The sequence below is a fragment of the Trachemys scripta genome, chromosome 2, assembly GCF_013100865.1.
Source record: "Trachemys scripta elegans isolate TJP31775 chromosome 2, CAS_Tse_1.0, whole genome shotgun sequence".
NCBI lineage: Eukaryota > Metazoa > Chordata > Testudines > Emydidae > Trachemys > Trachemys scripta.
Window position 1 is genome coordinate 274220066 of NC_048299.1, and position 21200 is coordinate 274241265.

The window sequence follows — 21200 nt, forward strand, 5'->3', positions numbered from 1 at the left end:
TCCCCCGAATCGGGCCCCACGCCTAAGAGGGCCCCGCACCCAGTGGCAGGGCCGCCCAGAGTGGGGGGCAAGTGGCAGAGAATCCCTTCCCTGGCTAGAGGTGCCTTTTTAATTTTTACTCACCCAGCGGTGCTCCAGGACTTTGGCGGCACTTTGGTGGCATGTCCTTCAGTGCCGCCAAAGACCCGGAGCGAGTGAAGGAACCGCCACCAAAGTCTAGGAGCGCCGCCCGGTGAGTACAAGCCCCACGTGGGTTTTTTTTTTTTTAGTCATCCCTGTGGGGGCCCTGTCAAAACTGTTCGAATCGGGCCCCACACTTCCTAAAGCCGGCCCTGACGAGAGCAATGGGAACCAAGTAAGTATCTAAGGCCTGGTCTACACTGGGGGGGCGGGAAACGATCTAAGTTACGCAACTTCAGTTTCGTGAATAACGTAGCTGAAGTCGACATACTTAGATCGACTTTACTGTGGTGCCTTCACTGCGGTAAGTTGTTGGCTGACGCTCTCCTGTGCCTCTTGCCCTGGTGGAGTACCGGAGTCGACGGGAGAGTGCTCGGCGGTCGATTTATCACGTCTGCACTAGATGCGATAAATCGACCCCCGCTGGATCGATCACTGCCCGTCGATCCAGAGGGTAATGTAGACAAGCCCTTAGATAGATACTGCCCTCCAATGGCTGGACTCCACAGAGCACATAGAACTTACTACTACTAGCAGCTGAAGGAGCTTTCTTTTAGATCAAATGCTAGAGGCCTGTGCTTCTGGAGCTGCAGGATATGGGTTCTAGTCCCCACTACCCAGGTGTCAGAGTTTGTGTGGTCACTGTGTGGTGTCTGCAGCATATGAAATTATTGTAGTAGCTTTACTGCACCAAGAAAGAGTTTTAATACCCTGTGGCCAGAACAGTACGAAACCAAACAGAGATTTGCCTGCAGAGTAACAATCCCTATACATGTATATAGCATCATAGGTATCCCATGTGTTATAGACCATGTCCCTGCCCCAAGGAGCTTACAAACTAATTAGTCTGAAAGCACAGCTAGCTGGTAAGGGGTAGAGGAGACAGTGGCCGGAAAGATGGCCGCATAGTTTTTCCAGGCAGAGCAAATCATCTACGGTATTTGCTTCACATGTTTCTTGTTCATTGCATTTGAATAAAGTTTATTTCATGACTGGTATGGGATTTAGATTGCTCCCCTGGGTGGGCTACTGTGAAAAGGCTTCTTGGGAGAAGGGAGTTCTAAGGCAGTGGGGGTTATGAACAAGCCAACGAGCTATGTGTATTTGACCTCATGCTCCTCCAGTCACTTTATGCTCGGTAAAAGGACTAGCTGGACATCAGCAAGGACAAAGAATAAAGTATCTGCATGTGAACACTGCATAACTAACAGATCAAACACAACACATGAGACCTTTAATAATAATACCCCTACCAGGGAGACCTTGGAAGAGACTAGCTGCAGATGTATGTGAATTCAGAAGACATCATTACCTAATAGTTGTGGACAGTTTTCCCGGGTATGTAGAAATAATGTAGTTGGAAGTCATAACATGTTGCGGAGTTATTGAGAAAATGAGGTTCACTTCTGCTCATTTCGGTATTCCAGAACAACTAGTGACAGACAACGGACCACAATTCACTGCAGCGGAACATAAATCGTTCCCAATGAAATATGATTTTGATCCTATTACTAGCTGTCCACATTACTCACAAGCGAAGAAGAGCTTGAGAGAGCAGTACAGACAGCCAAGAAAATCCTACAGCAGGAAGATCCATTCCTTGCTCTTCTGACTTACAGATCAACATCAATAGCAACTACTGGATATAGTCCAGCACAGCTCTTGATGGGAAGACAACTCAGAACTACTGCTCCAACTTTGGAAAAAAATCTGTCTCCAAAGTGGCAAGACATGAAGAGAGTAGCCAAATCAGATAAAAAGGCTAAAAGGAAACAGTCGTGGGATAACAGGGAAGGTCCTCTCATGGATCAGTAACTGGTTAAAAGACAGGAAACAAAAGGAGAGCGATAAATAGCTTTGTCCCCCAAGGATCTGTACTGGGACCCAGGATCTGTACTGGGACCTGAAAGCAGCTAACAGAAGTGTTCCTGTCTTTAACACTCAGATGCCCAACTCCCTCTGGGTTTCCACTGCCTCCCCGCCCCCCGTCACTGGAAAAGCACCAGGTTAAAGATGGATTCCAGTTCATGTGACATGATCACATGTCACTGTAAGACCCCAAGCTTTCATTCCTCCCAGCCTGACTCACAGGAAGGCTTGCCTGCAAATAGAGCCATCCAGTCAATTGTCCTGGTTGAAGGGAGCCATTAAGATTCCAAACCACCATTAATGGCCCACACTTTGCATAATTACAATAGGCCCTCAGAGTTATATTTCATATTTCTAGTTTCAGATACAAGAGTGATACCTTTATACAAATAGGATGATCACACTCAGTAGACAATAAGCTTTGTAATGATACCTTACAAGAGACCTTTTGCATGAAGCATATCCCAGTTACATTATATTCACTCATTATCAAATTTTTATAAAATCATATAGACTGCAACGTCACAGTAGGAATGTAGAACTTAAAGGGGGAGATATAATGGAATGCTAAACTGTATTATACTGTGTGTAAAATACCTTATTTAAGCTCACCTCAGCCATACCTCCTTCTCCCACAGCCCCTGCACACACACAGAGCGCCATGCCCCCTCTGAAAACTAGGGTTGTGGTGATACCAAGGAGGCGCCAGTCCCCTACCTCATCAAAGACATCGACACGAGCGTGGTGCTGGAGCAGGATCTTCACTATCGCTGTGTGTCCTCGCTCTGCCGCCACCAGCAACGGGGACCAGTCATTCTAGAGAAGGGAGGGAGAGACGGGGCCTGCTTAGCTCTTTGTCCCTTCCCTGCAATTGTCACAGCCCTGGAGAGTCAGCACTCTCTGAGGTTCAGAAATGCTGTTAATTCAGTGGTGGTGAAAGGTGCCGGACTAGCAGCCGGAGTGACGGAAGCTCCATGTAGCCACACGACGGGTACAGCACAGACAATGGCAGCACCAGTTTCCTCACACACCTTCCTTGCCGATGCGTTCTAGAGGGACCCGCCTCTGGCAGTCATATGGTACCTCAATCTCACCATCCAGTAAGTCTCCGCCCTCTCTTCTGGGATGGTTGTCAGTTAACACCAGCTGTGCCGGTTGCTCTGTGACATGGCCACCCATCTCCTCAGAAAGGGACTGAGGCCACCCGCTCACTCCATGTCGGCCAAAGAGCCAGCAGATGGCAATGACTCTTCACCACTACCCACCCAGCCTAGGGGCAAATGAGTCCACAGCCCATCACTATCCCCCTGGGCCAACCCGTCCCCCGACCTTTCCAAGTCAATACACCATCAGAGACTTCTTAATTTCAGTGGTTAAAGGTAAAACTGGTGAACTGGGGCATATGGCTCCTTTGGGTGCAGAGGATCTGGGATTTCTGAGCAGCCAGTGTCAGGAGCTGAGTGTCACAGGGGAATGCTCCAAGGGGACTCAGGGACTGGGGTTCATCTCATTAACCTGCCAGGCAAAAACAGAGGAGGCATAGCCTGGAGGAGAGTGCTTGGGTGGCTGACAGGCCGGTGTTGTTAGGGAGCTTACAAGCCAGACTCTCGCATGCTGCAGGCAGGGGGTAAGCAGGGGACTCAAAGCTCTGGATACCCCAAGAACCATCCCATGGAACTGTAGAGTCAAGGCACCATGCGGTTATCTACGGTTAGTGGGTATGGTTCTCTCTGCTGACTAGTGAATATAGCCTGCCACTCGCCTAGCTGGGAAGGATTTTGCATCATCAGGGCATGCTGGCTATTTACCATTTCCCCGGTCATTCAAAGTTAAAGGTGAGAAAGGGTACAAGGTCTAGATTTTTGCACCGGTTGCTCAGTGCAGAGCAGAACTCCCTCACCTAGCTTACATTGCAATTGAACCCTCCCAAGCTAAGCTTTATTCTGGTCATTGCTCCTGCTGGGGAAATGCTCCCCTCAGAGGTGCAGGGGATGAGGTCCCAGCCCAGAACGGAAATACCTTGGCTTGCTTGTTAATGGTCTGCTGCATTCGGCTGGTGTTAATGTGCTTAAGCATCTCCAGCAGGACATCCGCATTGCCCACACGGGCACAGTAATGCAGAGGGGTCTCAAGGGACTGCAACACAGAAACAACCAAAGGGACTCTGAGAAACCTCTCTCCATGCACCCCGTTAGCCTGAACAACTTTGCCACCCACCCGCTCAAGAGTAAGGAGAACTTTTGGGGACACCTTAAAAACAAATGTCCTGCCTGTTATGCATAGACCAGGAAGGGAAGGGTTTGCTCTGGGGTCCTTAACCAAAACTCTTTCCTCTCCATTATGGTGCAGCATGCTTTGCACCGGTTGTTTCTCCAGTTGAGGTGCTCCACCTCAGAGGGGGCTGCGCTTCTGTGGGGCGGTGCATCTATAATGGGGGAAGTGCTTTGGGATCCATCCGGACGCACAGAAATATAAATGTGTGTCATAAACATACAGTTTTGTTTGTAACTATTTTCTAAAGTCTGACAGCTAAGCCAAGCCGTATCCAAGCGATTGCGTGGGGGCTTGTTTTCAAGAGAGCTAAGCACATAAGCTGCTTTAACAAGGACAGTGGCGCTTTTGCCAATAACTCCCCATGCAGCCCACTGAGTAAATGACCCTTCTGCAAGGAACCTTCAGGACAAACAAGACACAGAATAAACTCCAGCTTCATAGGTCTGGGAAAACCCATGCCCCCGACTTTGCTAACTTTGAAGTTCCGATCAGTCTGTTGGAAGGAGCTCGGCAGATGGCCCAAATGCCTATAACAACAACAGTGATGGCATACATCCATTGAGCCTTTCTCCCCTAGGAGCCCCAGGCGCGTACGTACTAGTCGCGTGGTACGGGAGATGTCGGCATCGTACTCCATGAGCATGGCAATGATCTTGGTCTCCTCCTCCTCAAAGTGGACCATGTCCTTCTTCACTGCAGCAGCCAGGTGGAGGGGTGTCTCCCCTGCCTGCGAAAAGGTATGAGCCAAAACACAAGCAAAGCAGCACGTTCACCCAGCGCCTCTGATTGCGCTATCACACAGCGCTGTTCTGTAACCACTCGGGCACAGAGCTTGGGCAAGCACAGGAAACCATGCCCTGCGAACAAGGAAAGCTGGCCAGCTTCCTCCAATTCATCCCTATTCATCGACAGCTCCCCTGCATGGAGGCTACTGTCAGTTTATCTTACCCTGAGTTCAAGGCTCTCCCATGTTCATGAGTGCTAGCCAAAACCGGCCTTTTTCCTTGCTAGGTCACTGATCTCGCCACAGACGGGCTCCAGCCCAGCATGAGTTTGCCCTTCTGCCTCAAGCCTTCCAATGAGCTCAATAGGAACGTGGGGGTTGATCCGCTGTTGTAGGGTCTGATCCAAAGCCCACGGATGTCAATGAGAGTCTTTCCATTTGGATCAGGACCAGAGCACAGTTTGGTGAGGAGAGGAGACAAGAGGGAACGAGAAAGGGTGGGAGGATTTCGGGGCAGAGTGTGGCAGTTTGGGTGGACCCAGACCCTAGAAGTGGTTTCTAGGACCACCACTGAAAAGCAGCTTTCTGCTCCACACCTTCCAGCCTTGGAAGGGACTGGACATCCCAATGGAGGGTAGCGGTGGGAAGGGAGCCTTCAGAGGACGTGGAGGGTCCTACAAATAAAGCCATCTTACAATGCCACTTGCTAATTGAGTTGATGCCCAGTTTATCGGCCTAGTCCTGTGGCCTTATCCATCACGCTGTGGGTGAGCACGGGGTGCTTGTTGCCATTCTCACCCAGTGCCCATCAGACGAACATGGACTCTGCCATGTAGCCCTCTGCCTTGCCATAGGAGAGGGTCACTGATTGAATGCGAGCACCTCCGGTTCTCCCCATGAGAGGGTGACAAGTTTGAGAGGTGTTTCTGTGTCTTAGCTAGGAGGAGTTCATTCCCCCATACCATGTCATCACCCCACTGCCCACGTACGTAGCATGCTCTGTTTCACATCTCCAGACATTCAGGCATTGTGCCTGTCTCACGTACAGGCCCCTCCCTCTACCCCTGGTCACCTTGTTTTCCTGGTTGACGCAGGCGGCGGCCTCTGCGTGGCTCTTCTCCGTGGCCAGGTAGTTGAGGATCTCTTCCACCACTGGCAGGTGGCAGTGCTGCACTGCGATGTGTAGGGGGCACTCTCCGGCCTGCCGGCAGGAAAGGAGCATTAAGATGGGTGGCTGCCTCGCTTCCAGGGCTGTCCCTGGTACTGCACATGCCTTCTCCCACCACGATATAAAACAATTCCCTCTCTCCACCCAGAAATGAATGAACGTGCCAGGCGAGGAGACAGCTGACCCAGCTACATGCTGAGAACCATCCCTCAAGCCCAGGACTGGCTCTAACTTTTTTTCCGCTCCAAGCAGCAAAAATAAGCGCTGCCTCGCCGTAACACCCCCCCCACCGAGCGCCGCGCCGCCGAACAGCCCCCGCTGAGCGCCGCCAAACACCTCCGCCCCCCGCGGAGCGCTGCACTGCTGAAGCCCCTCTGCGCGAGCACCGCCAAACACCCCCCGCCAAGCGCCGCGCTGTCGAACCCCTCCCCGCGGAGCGCCGCGCCGCCGAACACCCTCCGCCGAGCACTGCGCCGCCGGAACCCCCCCCCCGCCGAGCGCTGTGCCGCGCTGCCACCTGCCACCCCAAGATTGGCCGCCCCTTACCAGGTGTCGCCCCAAGCACGTGCTTGGTTGCCTGGTGCCTGGAGCCGGCCCTGCTCAAGCTTGACTCTAAACTCCTCCCTATTCAGCCTCCGCACTTCAAGGTCTATAGCCCGAATAAGGCTAAAGGGGATAAACCACCCCATTCCTTCAGCCATCCACTGACAGTGCAGAGTCTCATATGGCTCGAGTGTGTACCATAGAGGTTGTTCTGTGGATGGTGTCCTACATGGTACAGACGTGCTAAGGACTCTGCCTGAAATTTAAGGTCCTTTGAGTTTCAGGATCATTGTCTATGACTCTCCACCAGGCTGAGCAATCGTTAGTATGAACATGGTTACTGAGTCTATACAAGGGATTTCCTATTGGCTCCACACCCAAGCGCTAAGCAGGATTGATCTCTGCTACATCTGCCTTTCTAGCTGTGAGGCAGTAAAAGCGACCTGTAAAACAAACAAACTCAAAATACTGGGCTAATGCCCCCCTTAAAAAAAAAAACACAAAACTTTGTGAGGGGAAAAAGGAATCCTGAATAGTCCCCCCCAAGCTCCCTTATTTATTTTTTCCACAGGTTTTGTCTGCCCCTCAAGACTCTATGGTGACTGGACAGCTACAGAAATGATCACGTCACAAGAGCCAAGAGAGTAAAGTTGAGCAATTGAGAGGGGGAGAGACTGTTTCAAGGTCTTTTCTGGCTTGTTTTTGACAGCAGCTCTTTCTAGTCAATAGCTAATTAACCGTCTGGAGAAAGGCAGTCTTTGTTAAATATCCACCTCCCACCACCTGTTTAGCTGCATCACCGTGAACGTGCTCTGAACTGCTGAAGGGATTTTCCAGCAAAATCAAGGAGCAGCAGCACTGACACTCATGATATTTCGAAGGTTAAAAACAGACACTAAAAAGCAAATGCCCAACCCTTTCAGGCTGCCTTTCTAACCAGAGAGAAGCCGAAAGGGCACAAACCCAAGGGCTACGAGCCTTTTTAGGTCAGCTTTCTCCACGAACCAGAAGGCAGTTGGGTGCATTTGGGTTTGGGGGATTAATTTTAATGCTCCTGCGAATGGGGCTCGGAGGACACTGGCGAAAGCTGAGCCTAGCAGGGCAAGCAGGACCAGGCTTCCTGCCCACCTAGCTTTGTATTTCCATCATCCAGTCCTGGGGTCTCCCCGGATCAGACACCGCTCAACAAACCAAGTCCGACTCAGCTGCATGGAGGGGAGCGACAGAGCTGAGTGGGAGACCAGCGAGCTCATTGAAACACTTAAAACCTAATTCCTGTGTAAGCCCAGCTAGCCAGAAGAGACAGGCCAATGTATTCACAGCTCACTCCATCACCTGGTTATTTTCCTTGGCCTCATAACTGCTAAAGAATGAGCAATCCGGGTTTGTTTGACAGATTGGTCTAACCCTTTGTGCATGTTAATGTTCAGACATATTTTAGTTCTGACATAAATCCCAATGAAAGAAGACAGGTTGCAAAAACTATCATCTCCGGCCCACCGTGGGCTGGTTGGTCCCAGCTGTGGGGGGTGCACTGGAGCAAGTGCTCAGAACACATGCAGGTATGGCTACTCCTGATGGGGCAACATCTGGGACTTGGTGGGCCAACGGTCTGATCTGCTCTGGCAAGTCTTGTGATCCTGGTCTTTCCCACAGACGGTTCCTGGGACATGAGGCAGAGACTGAGTATGTCTTGGCTGCCTTGGGAGCCACCCTACCTTGGACTGCAAGGTGAGCTCCCCTCCTTCCTCGATCAGGGCCTTGATCATCCTCAGGTTGCCGTGGCGAGCTGCGACGTGCATGGCCGTCTCGCCGTTCTACAGCCAAAGCGCAGCATTGAAATGAGTGAGGTGCCAGCAAGATCCAGCCCCTCCCTCTTTGCCCCCAGGAATGTGGCCACATGCTTTACCTCTTGTTCCACGTTGACGTCGGCGCCACTCTTCAGCAACATCTCCGCCACCTTCTCTCCCTCGCGGATGCGGGCTGCGATGTGCAGAGGTGTCTCCTGGGCCTGAGGGAGACACAGACGAGGACTCAGAGCCCTGTGGAATGGTGTTGGCTTTTCTTATCACATCCACTCAACCTGAGCCTCCTTGCTGTCTGGCACCCTGCGTCATCGCTTACCCCTGTGCAAGGGGGCACAGCATGGGGGCAACACGCTGCCCTTCTGATCGGGTAGGTTTCACACCCACCCAGCACACCAGGTGCAAAGCCAGGTGGAATCAGGTCTGGTATATTTCATACACTCCTCAGAGCCCACGATGTCAATCTCAGTCTCCCCGGGACACCTGGAGTCTTCTTAGCCTCTCCTAGCTCCAGTGTCCAGATCGAGTGGGATGAACCCCTTCTGCTTGACAGCCAGTCCTGCCCCTGCTCTAGGGTTGCCACCTTCAAACCTCATCCCACGGCACAAGGTCATTGAGCCGTGGGCAGAAATGTTCTGAATTTTGATTTTGTTTTGAGAAAATGTTCACATTCCCCCTTCCCCCGCTCGTTTTTTATCTGGCCCTTGTTGTGATGATGTCACTGAAGAATTAGAGCATCACCACCACACCATGGCAGGACATCTCACATCACGACACTGCATCAGTTCGGGAGATGTTTTGGTGCAGAGACCACAGTCAATTGCAAGGCATGGGAGTGCCACGTTGAAATCCGAACTGGTCTACAATAATCAGTCAACCCTTCCTTACCCTCCCCTCAAGGCTCGGGGAAGTCATCATCAAGGAAGGAGGAGCTCTTTTCCCTTCTCAAACCCCAGATCTGGTGGCTTTGGTTTATATTTATATGATTTCACGTATCCAGAAGTCAAAGGTGAATGTATAAAGCTCTTACACCACCTGGAACCCAACCCAGTTAGCACTTTCTTTCCAAGATAAAACCTCATAACTAGTAAATAAATTGCAATTCTATTTTATCTGACAGGCTTTCAAACCACTAGGGATTTCTGTCATTGTGAGGATCAGACTGATGAAGGTTAGCGTCATCTCCCTACCTACAAGATCCCCATGGCTACCTTGCTAGTTTCAGCCTGCTTTTTATAGCCTGGTTTCTGAGAGCTGCATGGATTAAACCAAAGAGAATCGCAACAAAACAAAGATTAGAGCTGGGCAAAATTTTTCAAGGAAAACTTTTTTTTTTTTTAAAGTGAAAAAATGTAGATTCAGATCGACTGAAACATTTTCCACATTTGTGCTGAATTTGCCTAATTGTTTTGGTCGCAAAAAACAACAACAACAATTTTCTGAAAAAGTTGAAATGTTTTGTTGGGAAGTTTTTGAAATGAAATGTTCTGACTTTTCAATTCAAAACAACTTTCCCTTTTGAATCTTACTTCAATTGAATGTAGAGACATTTTTTTAAAAGGTAAAAACCTGGAAAACAAAACTAAATGGAATTGTTTTTGATTTTTTGGTTTGGTTTGGTTTGGTTTGGCCACTGAACCGAAAAAACAGTCCCAGCTCTGTCAGAGATGGCAAAGCTCTGTCTGGGCCATGGCGGGATTGCTGCCTACGGCACGTGTGGACTAGATGACCCAAGAGATCCTTCCATCTCAAACTTGTCGGATTCCACATTCTTCAGTGCTTTGCAGAGGCTACTTTTAAATGTCTCCCATGGCAATTATTCACAGTATCGTCAGAATGAGAGACCCCAGGAGCACACGGAGGCCAGTGACACCCAGAAACTTCCCAAGTAATTACACGGGCGTTATTAACAATTTTGTTATGCAGATAAACAATGCCACAAAACACTGAAATCCAGCAGCAGATAGACAGAGTTTTTAGCTTTATGACTGATCACACACATCTCCTGCCGAAGAACCCTGGCGCGTCAGTCATTATCTTTCCCATTGTCGTCATCATAATTTGTGGCTGTCGTCCTGGCAGTGCCAGTGCTACCCCTTTGGGGTCCTAAGCAGGAATATTTTGCCCTTCCCCAACACATAATTAATAGGGGACCCCATTGAGCTGCTTGGGGCCCTAAGCAATTGCTCAGTCTGTTTGTGCTTAGCGCCAGCTCTGTGTCCTGGCATCTCCTCACGTGTCTCCCCCGCCCCCAGCCAGCACACAGGCCTGACAACACCTTTTATCCTGAGTTATCCATACTTCCACACCCCACTAATTTACGGGTGTCCCATTTCTCAGTGGCTACCCCCTTATTGTCATTAACATCTACATCAATGAGTTACCATAGTAACTAGAGGTTATTAGAAAATTCCCCAAAATGTTAGTTTCGGGTATCTTGCGATATTAACTGGTACATTGTGGCATATTTTCCAGTCTCTTGCTGCATGGTTTCCCGAACCTTGGCACTTCACACATCTTTTATTGTGATCTTGCACTGTATCGGCACCAGGTTATCTTTCAGGATAGTGGTGCCAACCTGTTTCAGGCCTAAGCCTTGTGTGGCTCAGCTGAATATTTTACAGGCCTCTAGGTCGTGTGTCACAATACTAATGAATACATATATTTCACCTCTGTATCGCAAATATACTTACCGGTACTATCTTTTATTCTTGGCTACAAAGCCTCTGCCACTTCGCTTGGGAGAATATTCCACCGCCTCTAGATCTCGCTCTTAGGGGCTTTGCTGTCACTGCTTGTTATAAATCCCTAACAACCTCCATCCCTCATAAGCACTATGGCTCGCGGCTCTTGTGTCCCACGAAAGTGGTGCTTAACTGATCTGTACAGCATCTTTCTATTTGTTCCAGCATCATACAAATAAAGAGGAATATCTCCAGCCCAGAGGAGCTGTCTGTACCGGTCCCATTAGCTTTATTGGGATACACACTGATAACTTCCCCCCACCCCCAGCCAGCAACAATCCATCCCAGGGTGTCCCATTTCAGATGAGTTTCCCTTTGTGTGTTCAGGGCTCACACACCCCAGCTGGTGAGGGAACGTGTTAGCCAGTCCCTGCAGAGCCCAGGCACATTTCCTAGCCGTTCTTTTCTAGTGCAGAAAACGCTGCTGGCAGGTGGTGCTGTCGCGCCACCTGGTGTACGTTTGCAACAACACTACAACCGGGTTCAGAGGGAGCCTGGAGTAGCTTTCTGGTTTTCTAAAACCGATCGGCGCAAATTGGACGCAGCAGAGCACTGTGTCAGTGAATGAAATCCTAGCCGAGCCCCCAAAGATCCTGATCACTTGGCAGTCTGTGCCCCTCCGAAATAGGTAAGGGCATCGAAAACACAACCCACTTGGGTGCCAGGGGGGACTGGGAATACCACGGTATTGTTACGGCGGAGGAAGTAAAAAGCAGCACGGATTGTGAAGGCAGGAACTAAGGTTCCACAGCCTGCAAGGAGGAATCACATCCCAAGTTTCGGCCCTACCTTGCCTCCCTTGAGCTGGACTCGGGCCCCAAAGCCCAGAAGAGTCTGTACCACCAGCGGCTTGCAGTGCTGGGCAGCAAGGTGCAGGGCCGTGTAGTTTTCTTTGGTTCGAGCATCCACCTCTGCCCCCCTCTGCAGCAGGGCCTTCACCACGGCAGCATGGCCCCGCTTGGCTGCCGCGTGCAAGCAGAGCGCCCCGTTCTGAAAGAGAGGCAACCGGTTCCCTTGGCACTTGGATTTTCAGCACGCACTCACTACATCCACTCTGACACCTTAACGTGTGCGGGGCGAATCAGTTTGCCAGAGGACTGGGGCATCACTTGTGCCGTAGGAGCTGGTACGACCACTCTGTGTAGCTGGGGGCTGTGACAGACTCACATCCACCGTGGCTCAGGCATGAGATGGGGGACACAACACACGTGGGTCAGGGGGTTACACTGGCTCTTTGTGGCTCAGAGAAGCAGGAATATAGAAAGCTGGGTGGGGAAACAGAGGGGGGATTATGAAAGTAATTTGGGGGTGACTGTCATCAAAATTTGGATGAAAGTTTGTGTTGAAATGAGAAAAAACTTCTGCCAGTTCCGTATATCAAGTCCTGGTGATACTGAAATATTGCTCCTGGCACCCTTCTTATGCATGTGAGACACCCGGCAGCTTCCAGAGCTCGTCAGAAAAAGGTAGGGAAAATGTACGAAGAAGTGAACATTTCTCATTGGGTTTGAAATGTTCAGTGAAATTTTCTCCCTTCCCCCAAAATATCATTTTGTTGGGGGGAGGAGTGTGTGGACAGCCAGAGGTGAATATATTTCCCCAACATTAGCCTGTTTTATGCAAGGTTTATTGGGACTGGAAATGCAGTTTCAACAAAGCAGATGCAACTCCAGGCTAAGAAGGCAGTTGGGAAGGAAAGATGCAGCAGTAAAGATGGAAACAGTTTAATGGAAACAGTTTAATAGACAAGTTGCACTCCTATAGCATCTTGGGACTCAGGATCTCAGCATGTTTGGAAACAATGAGTCTTATACCATTCACTAGGAGAAAGGTAGAAAGTATTATCCCCATTTCACAGATGGGGAAACTGAGGCAGAGTGTTATTAAATGACTTATGTGAAGCCACATAATTAAATCAACAGAGGGTCCTGTGGCACCTTTAAGACTAATAGTCAGACTAACACGGCTACCCCTCTGATAATTAAATCAGTGACAGCTGAGTGGAGCCCTGCCACACAGTTCACATATCTGATATATGGCGTCTGCCCCAGGCATGCTACAGTCTGGGATGGTTTATGAGACCATAAGTTGCTAGGCTGGTAGGAAATAAACCTCTCGTCTCAATTTTTACGTTTCCAGTTAGAAATGAAGGGGAGAAGGTAGGGGGAAAACTTCCACTCCCTCATTTTTTCCAGCAAGGGAAAATGATAAATAATTGGCGGGGAGGGGTTCCCTCTACTGAAATTAAGCTTTTTAAAAATCTTTTGAAAAATTTCAACCAACGTGATATTTTTTCACAAGGTAATGTCTTTTACTGGACAGCTTCTGTTGGGCAGAGAGACCCGCTTTCGAGCCACACAGAGCTTTTCTTCAGGGCCTGTTGGTCCCAGGATATTCGAGAGACGAAGATCTGAAGAAGAACTCTGTGTGGCTTGAAAGCGTGTCTCTTTCCCCAATAGATGTTGGTCCAATAAAAGCTATGAACTCGCCTGCCTTGTCTCTCTAAGATCCTGGGACCAACACGGCTACATCACCACTGCATCTCCTTCATGAACATTTCTATTTTGGTTGAAAAGGCGTTTTCCATCCCCCCGAATCCAAGTTTCGGCCGGACGTTTTGGAGCAGCTGTAGCCGCTGACATTGGCCCTGCCTGACTCTCCGTGCTGAGTTACCTTATTGGGCATGTGCAGCAGGACTCCTTTCTTCAGAAAAGCCAGAGCGGTGTCCGGGTGCCCATGCTCGGAGGCAACGTGCATGAGGGTGCTGCCGTCCTGCAGGGAGCAAAGATGGGCAGCAAGTAAGGATGACAAGAATCTCTGGGCTAGCCAAGAAGCTGGGTAAAAGTCCCAAAGGTGGAGTGGGTCAGATAAGGACCCTGCCTCCCATTCCCCTCCTAATGTCCCAGCCCCATCTCCCTTTGTCCCTCCAATTTCATCAGTATAGTATTCCTATACCACAGCTGTCTCCTGCTTTCCCCTGCCACCTGTGCACCGGAAATAGGCTCTTTCTGGCGTACGGGACCTTCTGGGCTGCTGTCATAATGCACTGGCACTTGTGTTGCTTGTGACTGACATTACCATGAGGGCTGGGGGCCTACAGGCGACATGCTCATCACAGCTACAGCGGACACAGGCAGTGCTGGGGATAGAACAGAAAATCAGCCCAAACACTGGCCTCTCTCACTTGAGATGACGGCGAATCCTCATCAGCTGGCAGTAGGGCTTTTATCCGCTCCATGGGCCACCACCAGAGGGCAGCACGCGCAGCCAGTGTATTACAACGGAAGTGTCCCCGTGTCACATTTCCACGTGGATTCCAGTTAGAGCTTTGCGACCTTTGTGCCCACAACCCAAACGCCTTTGAACAAACCAGCTCCCTGACAAAGAAATGCACTTGCACTCCCCTGACTGAGAAAGCTGGCTAATACCCGGCCTATTCCTTGGCTTTACACTTCATTTCCCAGCACTGTGTGTGAATAGACATGCCGAGGCTGTGTGGCTCCAAGCTAAGGCAACAAGGGCCTAATTTCCAAGCCAGTTTTGTCTAGCTCAAGATTGCGAGCCGCGACCAAACAGTGGGTACCAGTCCTGGTCCTCTCTGGCCCATACGCTCAGCTGCTACTCAGAGGAACATGGTGTGTGAGTGTCTCTCTCACCTTAGTGCGAGCTAGCACATTGGAGTGGAACTTCTCCATCAGCAACTCCACCACATTGGCGTGGCCTCGTTCTGCAGCAATGTGCAAGGGGGACCGGTCCATCTGCAACCATCAAAGAGAGCAGCGTTTCCAGAGAAGCAGCTGGAGCTGCCGGCATTTCTTTGCAAGTGTAATGTGTGCTTGGGAGGGAGAGAGCCTGTGTGCAAGCCTAACCGGAACGTACCCTCAGCTGGAACGGATCAACATCTGCCTCTACGACACTTTGTCTAGCCTGGATCGGAAGCTGTGGAAGTTGGGGGGAAAGCTGGCATGGCTGCTGTTCTTGGGGTACTTCTCATTGGCTAGATGACTTCAACCTCCCAAGGGTGCCAACCTATTACCAGCACTACCGCCCACCCAAACATTTATTTAAACCACCACAACACACAGCACTGCTAAACCAAGGGTACGTCCACACTACCCGCCGGATCAGTGGGTAGTGATCTATCTATCGGGGATTGATTTATCGCGTCTCGTCTAGACGCGATAAATCGATCCCCGAACGCGCTCCCCGTCGACTCCGGAACTCCACCGGGGCGAGAGGCGGAAGCGGAGTCAACAGGGGAGCCGCAGCCGTCAATCCCGCGCCGTGAGGATGGGAGGTAAGTTGAGCTAAGATACGCCAACTTCAGCTACGCTATTCTCGTAGCTGAAGTTGCGTATCTTAGATTGATCCCCCGCGCCCCCAGTGTAGACCAGGCCCAAGTGCCGTATGCAGAGTCAGCTGCATGAACGATCAACCAGTTCATTCAACAACTCGTGCCTCTTTGTCTTCATTGAATTGAATCAGTTAAAAGACAGGTCCTTACTGAAGAGGGGAAAGGCTGTTCTCCTGGGCTGATTGGCATGGGCCCTTGAAAATCTTTTCTCCCTTATCTTGCCTAGGGCTGCTGCCTGCCTGGATGGGGGAGGGGAGGAGAACGAGCCACTTGCATCAGCACCATGCAGTTTAATGAGTGGAGGGAAGTTCCTGGTTTTGGACTGTCTGCCTGCTGAGGCAGATGCAAGTTTGAGGACTTCCAGGCCATTAACACCAGAAGCCCTATAATCAAAGGTGCCTCTCAAGGAGTCGTGTTGTGTCCGCCAGTTTCACAGGTATATCACACCACTAGCGGTCCCAAAATTACCCAAACGGGGCCCTCAGGATGCTCCGTAAAGAGTTAATCAGCTCTCTGGCATGTCTAAGTAACCGTGTCTTCATCTCGGGATGAGCCAATGGCAGTTTACTCTGATGGTGCAGTGCTGCACATGGTATGCGCTGTTGGTTGACGGTATTGACCCATCCATCCACCCGTCTATTACACCTCTCAGTTTAGTATTGAAGTGCGGAAGAAAGGGACTCGTGGTCCCAATAAGCACTCCCTAAGTCAGCCAGTTCCCACTCCCCGCCCCCTTTTACACACCTTGTCTGCTACATTAGGATTGGCCTTGCAGTGATGGAAGAACTTCAGCAGGGCTTCATCGCCTTCCCACGCAGCGACATGTAGAGGAGTCTGACCTTCATCCTAAAACAAAGGGCATTAGAACGTCCTGGGTGTAGCATAACTGAGCTGCCCAGCGGCTCCACCCTTAGCCCAAGCAGATAACCTACTGGGCAGGAGAATTTGGGTACCTGAGATGGCCACCTTGTGTTGCACTAAAGCATCACTCCTCTGCCCTAAAAGCTTCACCTCCTAGTGTGACATCACCAGGTTAACCATTGTCACTGTACCACGCCTGGAGATAGTGGGGTTGCAGCTTCCTGTAGCGTTGGGGCTGCTACTGTCTGGAGATCAGGATCTGGTCTAAACAAGGCTGGATCAGCCTTCAGAGATGCAGCACTGTTCCAGAACTGGGTAGACCCAGCTCCTGCTGTGTGCAAACAGAGAACAGGTTTCCAGCAAATAGGATGTATTTGCAGCTCAGGCAGGACAATCTCTCAGCCTGACATGAGTCTCTTGGCAGGGGTCTCTCACCCCAGGCCTACTGAAGCCTATGGAAAGACTCATTGGTTTCAATGACCTTTGGATCAGGCTTTCAACAAGGGGCAGATCAACTCTGAATTATTATTGATCATTTGTATTACCGGAGCACCTAGGAGCCCTAGTCATGGGCCAGGACCTCACTATGCTACACGCTGTACAAACACAGAACAAGAAGATGGTCCCTGAATTATCCCAAAGATAACCATCTATCCCTACTCTCGTGGTTTCCCTTGGGCAATTTCCCATGTTCTCAATGCCTCGAAAGCCAGTACACTGTGACACTGACAGAGACCAGCTCCTATTAATTCCTTCCATTGTTTTCCTTTTATTGTATTGTGTAAAGAATCTGTGACCCTCTGCTGAGGACTTCCTGGGTCGTAATTACAGATGGAACTTGGAGCCTTCTGCTCCAAAAGCCCAGGTCCCACCACTCCAACTAAAGCAGACTCTCCTTGGGCAGTAGGTGTGCTAGAGCTTCCAGCATACACTTCAGTGGACCTCTTCGCTCAGTGACATCTATTCAGAAGCCACCCCAATGAACTGTGTTTAATTAGGTCACAAATCCTCAACTCCATGGGGAGGTATGTGAACAAGTCTCAGCGGGTCTTGTCCACCCTCCCTCTCTTTATGGCTAGATAAAAGGGAGTCCCTGAATCTATTCTGCTGTAACCTGGGGTCTTCTTAGCATATGCGCCATGTGCCTCAGGTGGCACGTGACCAGGATTAATCACTGAATTTGGTCCGCTCTCCTTCTTAGCTAACCTGGGGTGCTGGTGTGGAACAGTTGAGAACCACTGAACCACATAATTCTGATAAAAGTTGATAGCATCAACTATTGGGGAAAATATAGAACTGAAAATGGCACTTGCATTCCTGCCAAAGAGAAACACGACCAGAGAACACGATCAATAGGGGTTGTTCGACTGGTCATTTGAACCATTTCTAATGAGTATGTTTGTAAACATGTGATTGTATATTGGAACCTGTCCTTCGAATCAATGTGTTCCTTTTAAAACCAGCCTCCTTACTCTGCCAAACGCTGGCAGGAGAAGGTGGATTTGAACTCTAATGGGCCTTTCAATATATTTCAGCACAAAGCTGACAAGTGCTAGTGCTAAGTCTGGCCTGGTTCTGGAATGCTAGCAGACTAGATTTATCTTGGCATTTTGCCTAATTCACTTAAGGACCCTTTATAAATAACCCAGGACCTTTTGGCCTTGCAGTTCTACAAAATTGCTTTGTTTATTTGACTGTTTAAGTTAGTCCTGAAAGTTTTAATGCAAACTAAACTTCTTGTCAGAGACCATTTTCTTCTGGGATCCCTGAAAGGACCTCGCAAAGGATTGCACAGCTCTTTGGAACAGGTGTTTTCCTTATTTTCTGCATCTTTGGGTTTATTAGAGAAGAAGACAAGGAAGAGAACGAATAATTTGGGGGAAGGTTATTGGCCCCCAGCTGGTAACACACTTCCCTTACCCACAGAGTCTGCCTCAATCCCTGACTTTTGTGAACCTGACAAGAGTGATGGACCCCTCTCATTTGTGCTCACTGACTCTTAGCCCTGCTACGTGAAACTGCACTGGTAACAACCGTAGTTAGACCCTTTTCACAATGGTGGTGCTAGAAGGATTCAATCCATAGCGTAGCTAGAGAGACACATACAAAGATTGTATGGCTGAAGAATAACAACCCCACCTCTTCGATCATCCCCATTTGATTACAGACTCTGGAAGCCGTATGAAACAGGGGTCCCACAACTTTGAAACCAGGGTCAAAAACTCCAGAGTCCTGTCTACGTTAGTGGTTATGTAATCCCCTGGTGAGGAGAGCTGGTCAGGAATTTTTCTTCTAAAAACACTGATTCATAAAAACCGAAACTGTTTGTGAAACAGGGTCAGGTTCAACAAATTTCCTGACTTGGAAAAATGTTGAGAACAATGTTTCCGAGTTGTTGAAATGTTTCATTTGGACATTTTCCTAAATGGAAAATTCTGTTTCAAAATGACTTTTAGGGACAAAACGACATTTTGATTTCTAGTTTAAGCTAATTAGACTGGAGAAACGGTGAAAAGAGTCGAAACTGAAATCTTTTGAAATGAAGTGTTTAGAATAACCCAAAATGGAAATTTAAAAAAAGCAAGTTTTTTGGTTCGTGAACATTTTTGAGATTTTGACTTTTCATCCCAATTCGAGACAGGACAAATTTTGAACTCTCGAAAATATTCTCAGGACGGGAAAACCTCTGTGCCTGATCCAGAGGATAGGAGTCTGTTTCAGCCCCGGCTAGGGAGCCTTGCCTCTTTAGTTCAAGCTATAGCTACTCAGGCTTTTAGCTCCGGAGGTCACTGGTTCGATCAACCAGTATATTATGATGCCAACATGGTGGGCATCACACTGTTGGTAAGTGATGATGCAACTGCTCTGTTGCTAATTAACTTGTATCAATGTTCCTAGTGCAGTCATGGCCAGGGAGACTTGAAAATAAGCGTGAAGAAAATTAGTTCAGTATTAAAGCTGCGAATATTTAACATCACTAATTTCATACAGGCACATTATCTCTATCATCGATAGTAAATTCATTTTCAGCATGCATGCAGTTACAGGGTGGATTTTTAAAGGATAATTTAGTCTATTAATGAGCTGGTAAACTCAGCTAGTTGAATACTTCCATGTCAAGGAACTTTTGATTTAAGAAACCTCAAGTTAAAGCTGCAAGTCCAGGAGCCTTCACAGTTTAAAAGCATCTCAGGAGAGAAGGCCGAAAAGCTGAAGAACCTTTGGCTTATGCCTTGGATTCAGGACCTTAAACTCCATTGGTGAAGCTACATAGAGTTTGTGAACGCCCCCCCACACCCCCACCAGAGGCAATAGCTCTGGATTGCTTTGGATTCAGAAAATTATATATAAACCACCGCCGTCTAGTGCTAGTGCAACATGAAGGTTGAAATATCTAGCAACCACACAGCCGAAATGTAGTATTTTCTATTCCAGTTTTCTTTTTTAAAGGTAAATTTTAAAGTATTATTGACTGTGTTCAATAGACAGGAAGTACACAGTGACCAAGGTGATGCTGCTGGAACACAGTTAGCCTTGGGAATGCCCTGCCTCTGAACATACTTCTACCTTAATATCAAAGAACATAATTTTGAATTTAATGTTATATTACAACTTGGACAGCATGTGGTGGGGGAAGGCAGATTCTGCTTGCCCTTTCTTGGATACTAACAGTAGCACTGACTTTCCAATGGCACGTATGGTGAGGACTGACTATTCAGTATATCATACTCAGCATATCATTTTGATCTTGACCTTTCATTAGATAACTACCAATCTTTCCCCAAAGCCTTTGGTTATCTGAGGTTGTAGGCTATAGAACTGAGCAAATAATTCACAAGTAATGATTGGTTTCTTGAGCTTTCATTAGCAGATCACAACCTTCTTGAATTTATCCTTTGACGTCCCCCATAGGAATCATTCACAATGAATGTTTGTTACATAAATCACATGAAATTCTTTCTGTTCTGTGATTGGATGACTTATGTAACTAACCAATACTACACAGATTTTGAATATTACAACTAGAGCTGGGCAAAAATTTTTTTTGCCTGAAACCTCTTTTCAGTGAAAAATGTGGATTTGGCAACATTGAAACATTTTGTGAATTTGTATTGATTTTAGTGAATTGTTTCGGTCAAAAATATTCTACAAAAAATGCATTTAGACATTTTCAAAATGAAACTCTTCCATTTTGGGGTTTGAAATTACTTTTTGTTTAAAAATTTCCTTTAATATTCTTAAAGAATCAAAAAAATGTAAAATGGTTTAACTGGAACCAAATGTTTCCGTTTTGTCTAAATGAAATGTTTTGTTTGACCAGAAACAAACTTTTTTTTTTTTTTTTGTCTTTTCCATTTGCTGAAACATCTTATTAAAATAGTTTTTGGTTTTACCCAAAACTATTTCCTTGCCTGATTTTTCGGAATTGCCTGTGAACTGAAAAATCTGTTATCCTCACAGCTCTAATTAAAACCAGACCTAGTTTGAAATTCATTTTTAGCAAATATTTAGGAACGGAGCATAAAACTTGCTTCTTGTGAGGATTCATGCTAGTAAAACCTAATCACTCCAGTATTTGTACAAAGCAAACACGGAGGAGTCACAAAGAGAGAGAAGCAACATTTGTTTTTACAATTGATCAGCTATTTGGGGACTCTGCTCAGCTCTGATGATAGCA

The 21200-nt window shown here is 48.3% G+C and overlaps 1 protein-coding gene across 3 annotated transcripts in view; it reads right to left on the bottom strand.

Annotated features, from left to right (window-relative positions):
• The window catches only part of LOC117873849 (serine/threonine-protein phosphatase 6 regulatory ankyrin repeat subunit B-like), a 78878-nt gene that overhangs the window by 25940 nt on the left and 31738 nt on the right, over positions 1-21200 (bottom strand). For all 3 annotated transcript variants that reach the window (XM_034763690.1, XM_034763689.1, XM_034763691.1), the window contains 10 exons: positions 16406-16507; positions 14964-15065; positions 13981-14079; positions 12097-12297; positions 8668-8769; positions 8477-8575; positions 6120-6248; positions 4922-5050; positions 4069-4185; positions 2767-2865 (listed from right to left, as the gene is read on the bottom strand). In XM_034763690.1, the coding sequence (XP_034619581.1) occupies positions 2767-2865; positions 4069-4185; positions 4922-5050; positions 6120-6248; positions 8477-8575; positions 8668-8769; positions 12097-12297; positions 13981-14079; positions 14964-15065; positions 16406-16507 (1179 nt within the window). The remainder of the gene's footprint in view (positions 1-2766; positions 2866-4068; positions 4186-4921; positions 5051-6119; positions 6249-8476; positions 8576-8667; positions 8770-12096; positions 12298-13980; positions 14080-14963; positions 15066-16405; positions 16508-21200) is intronic.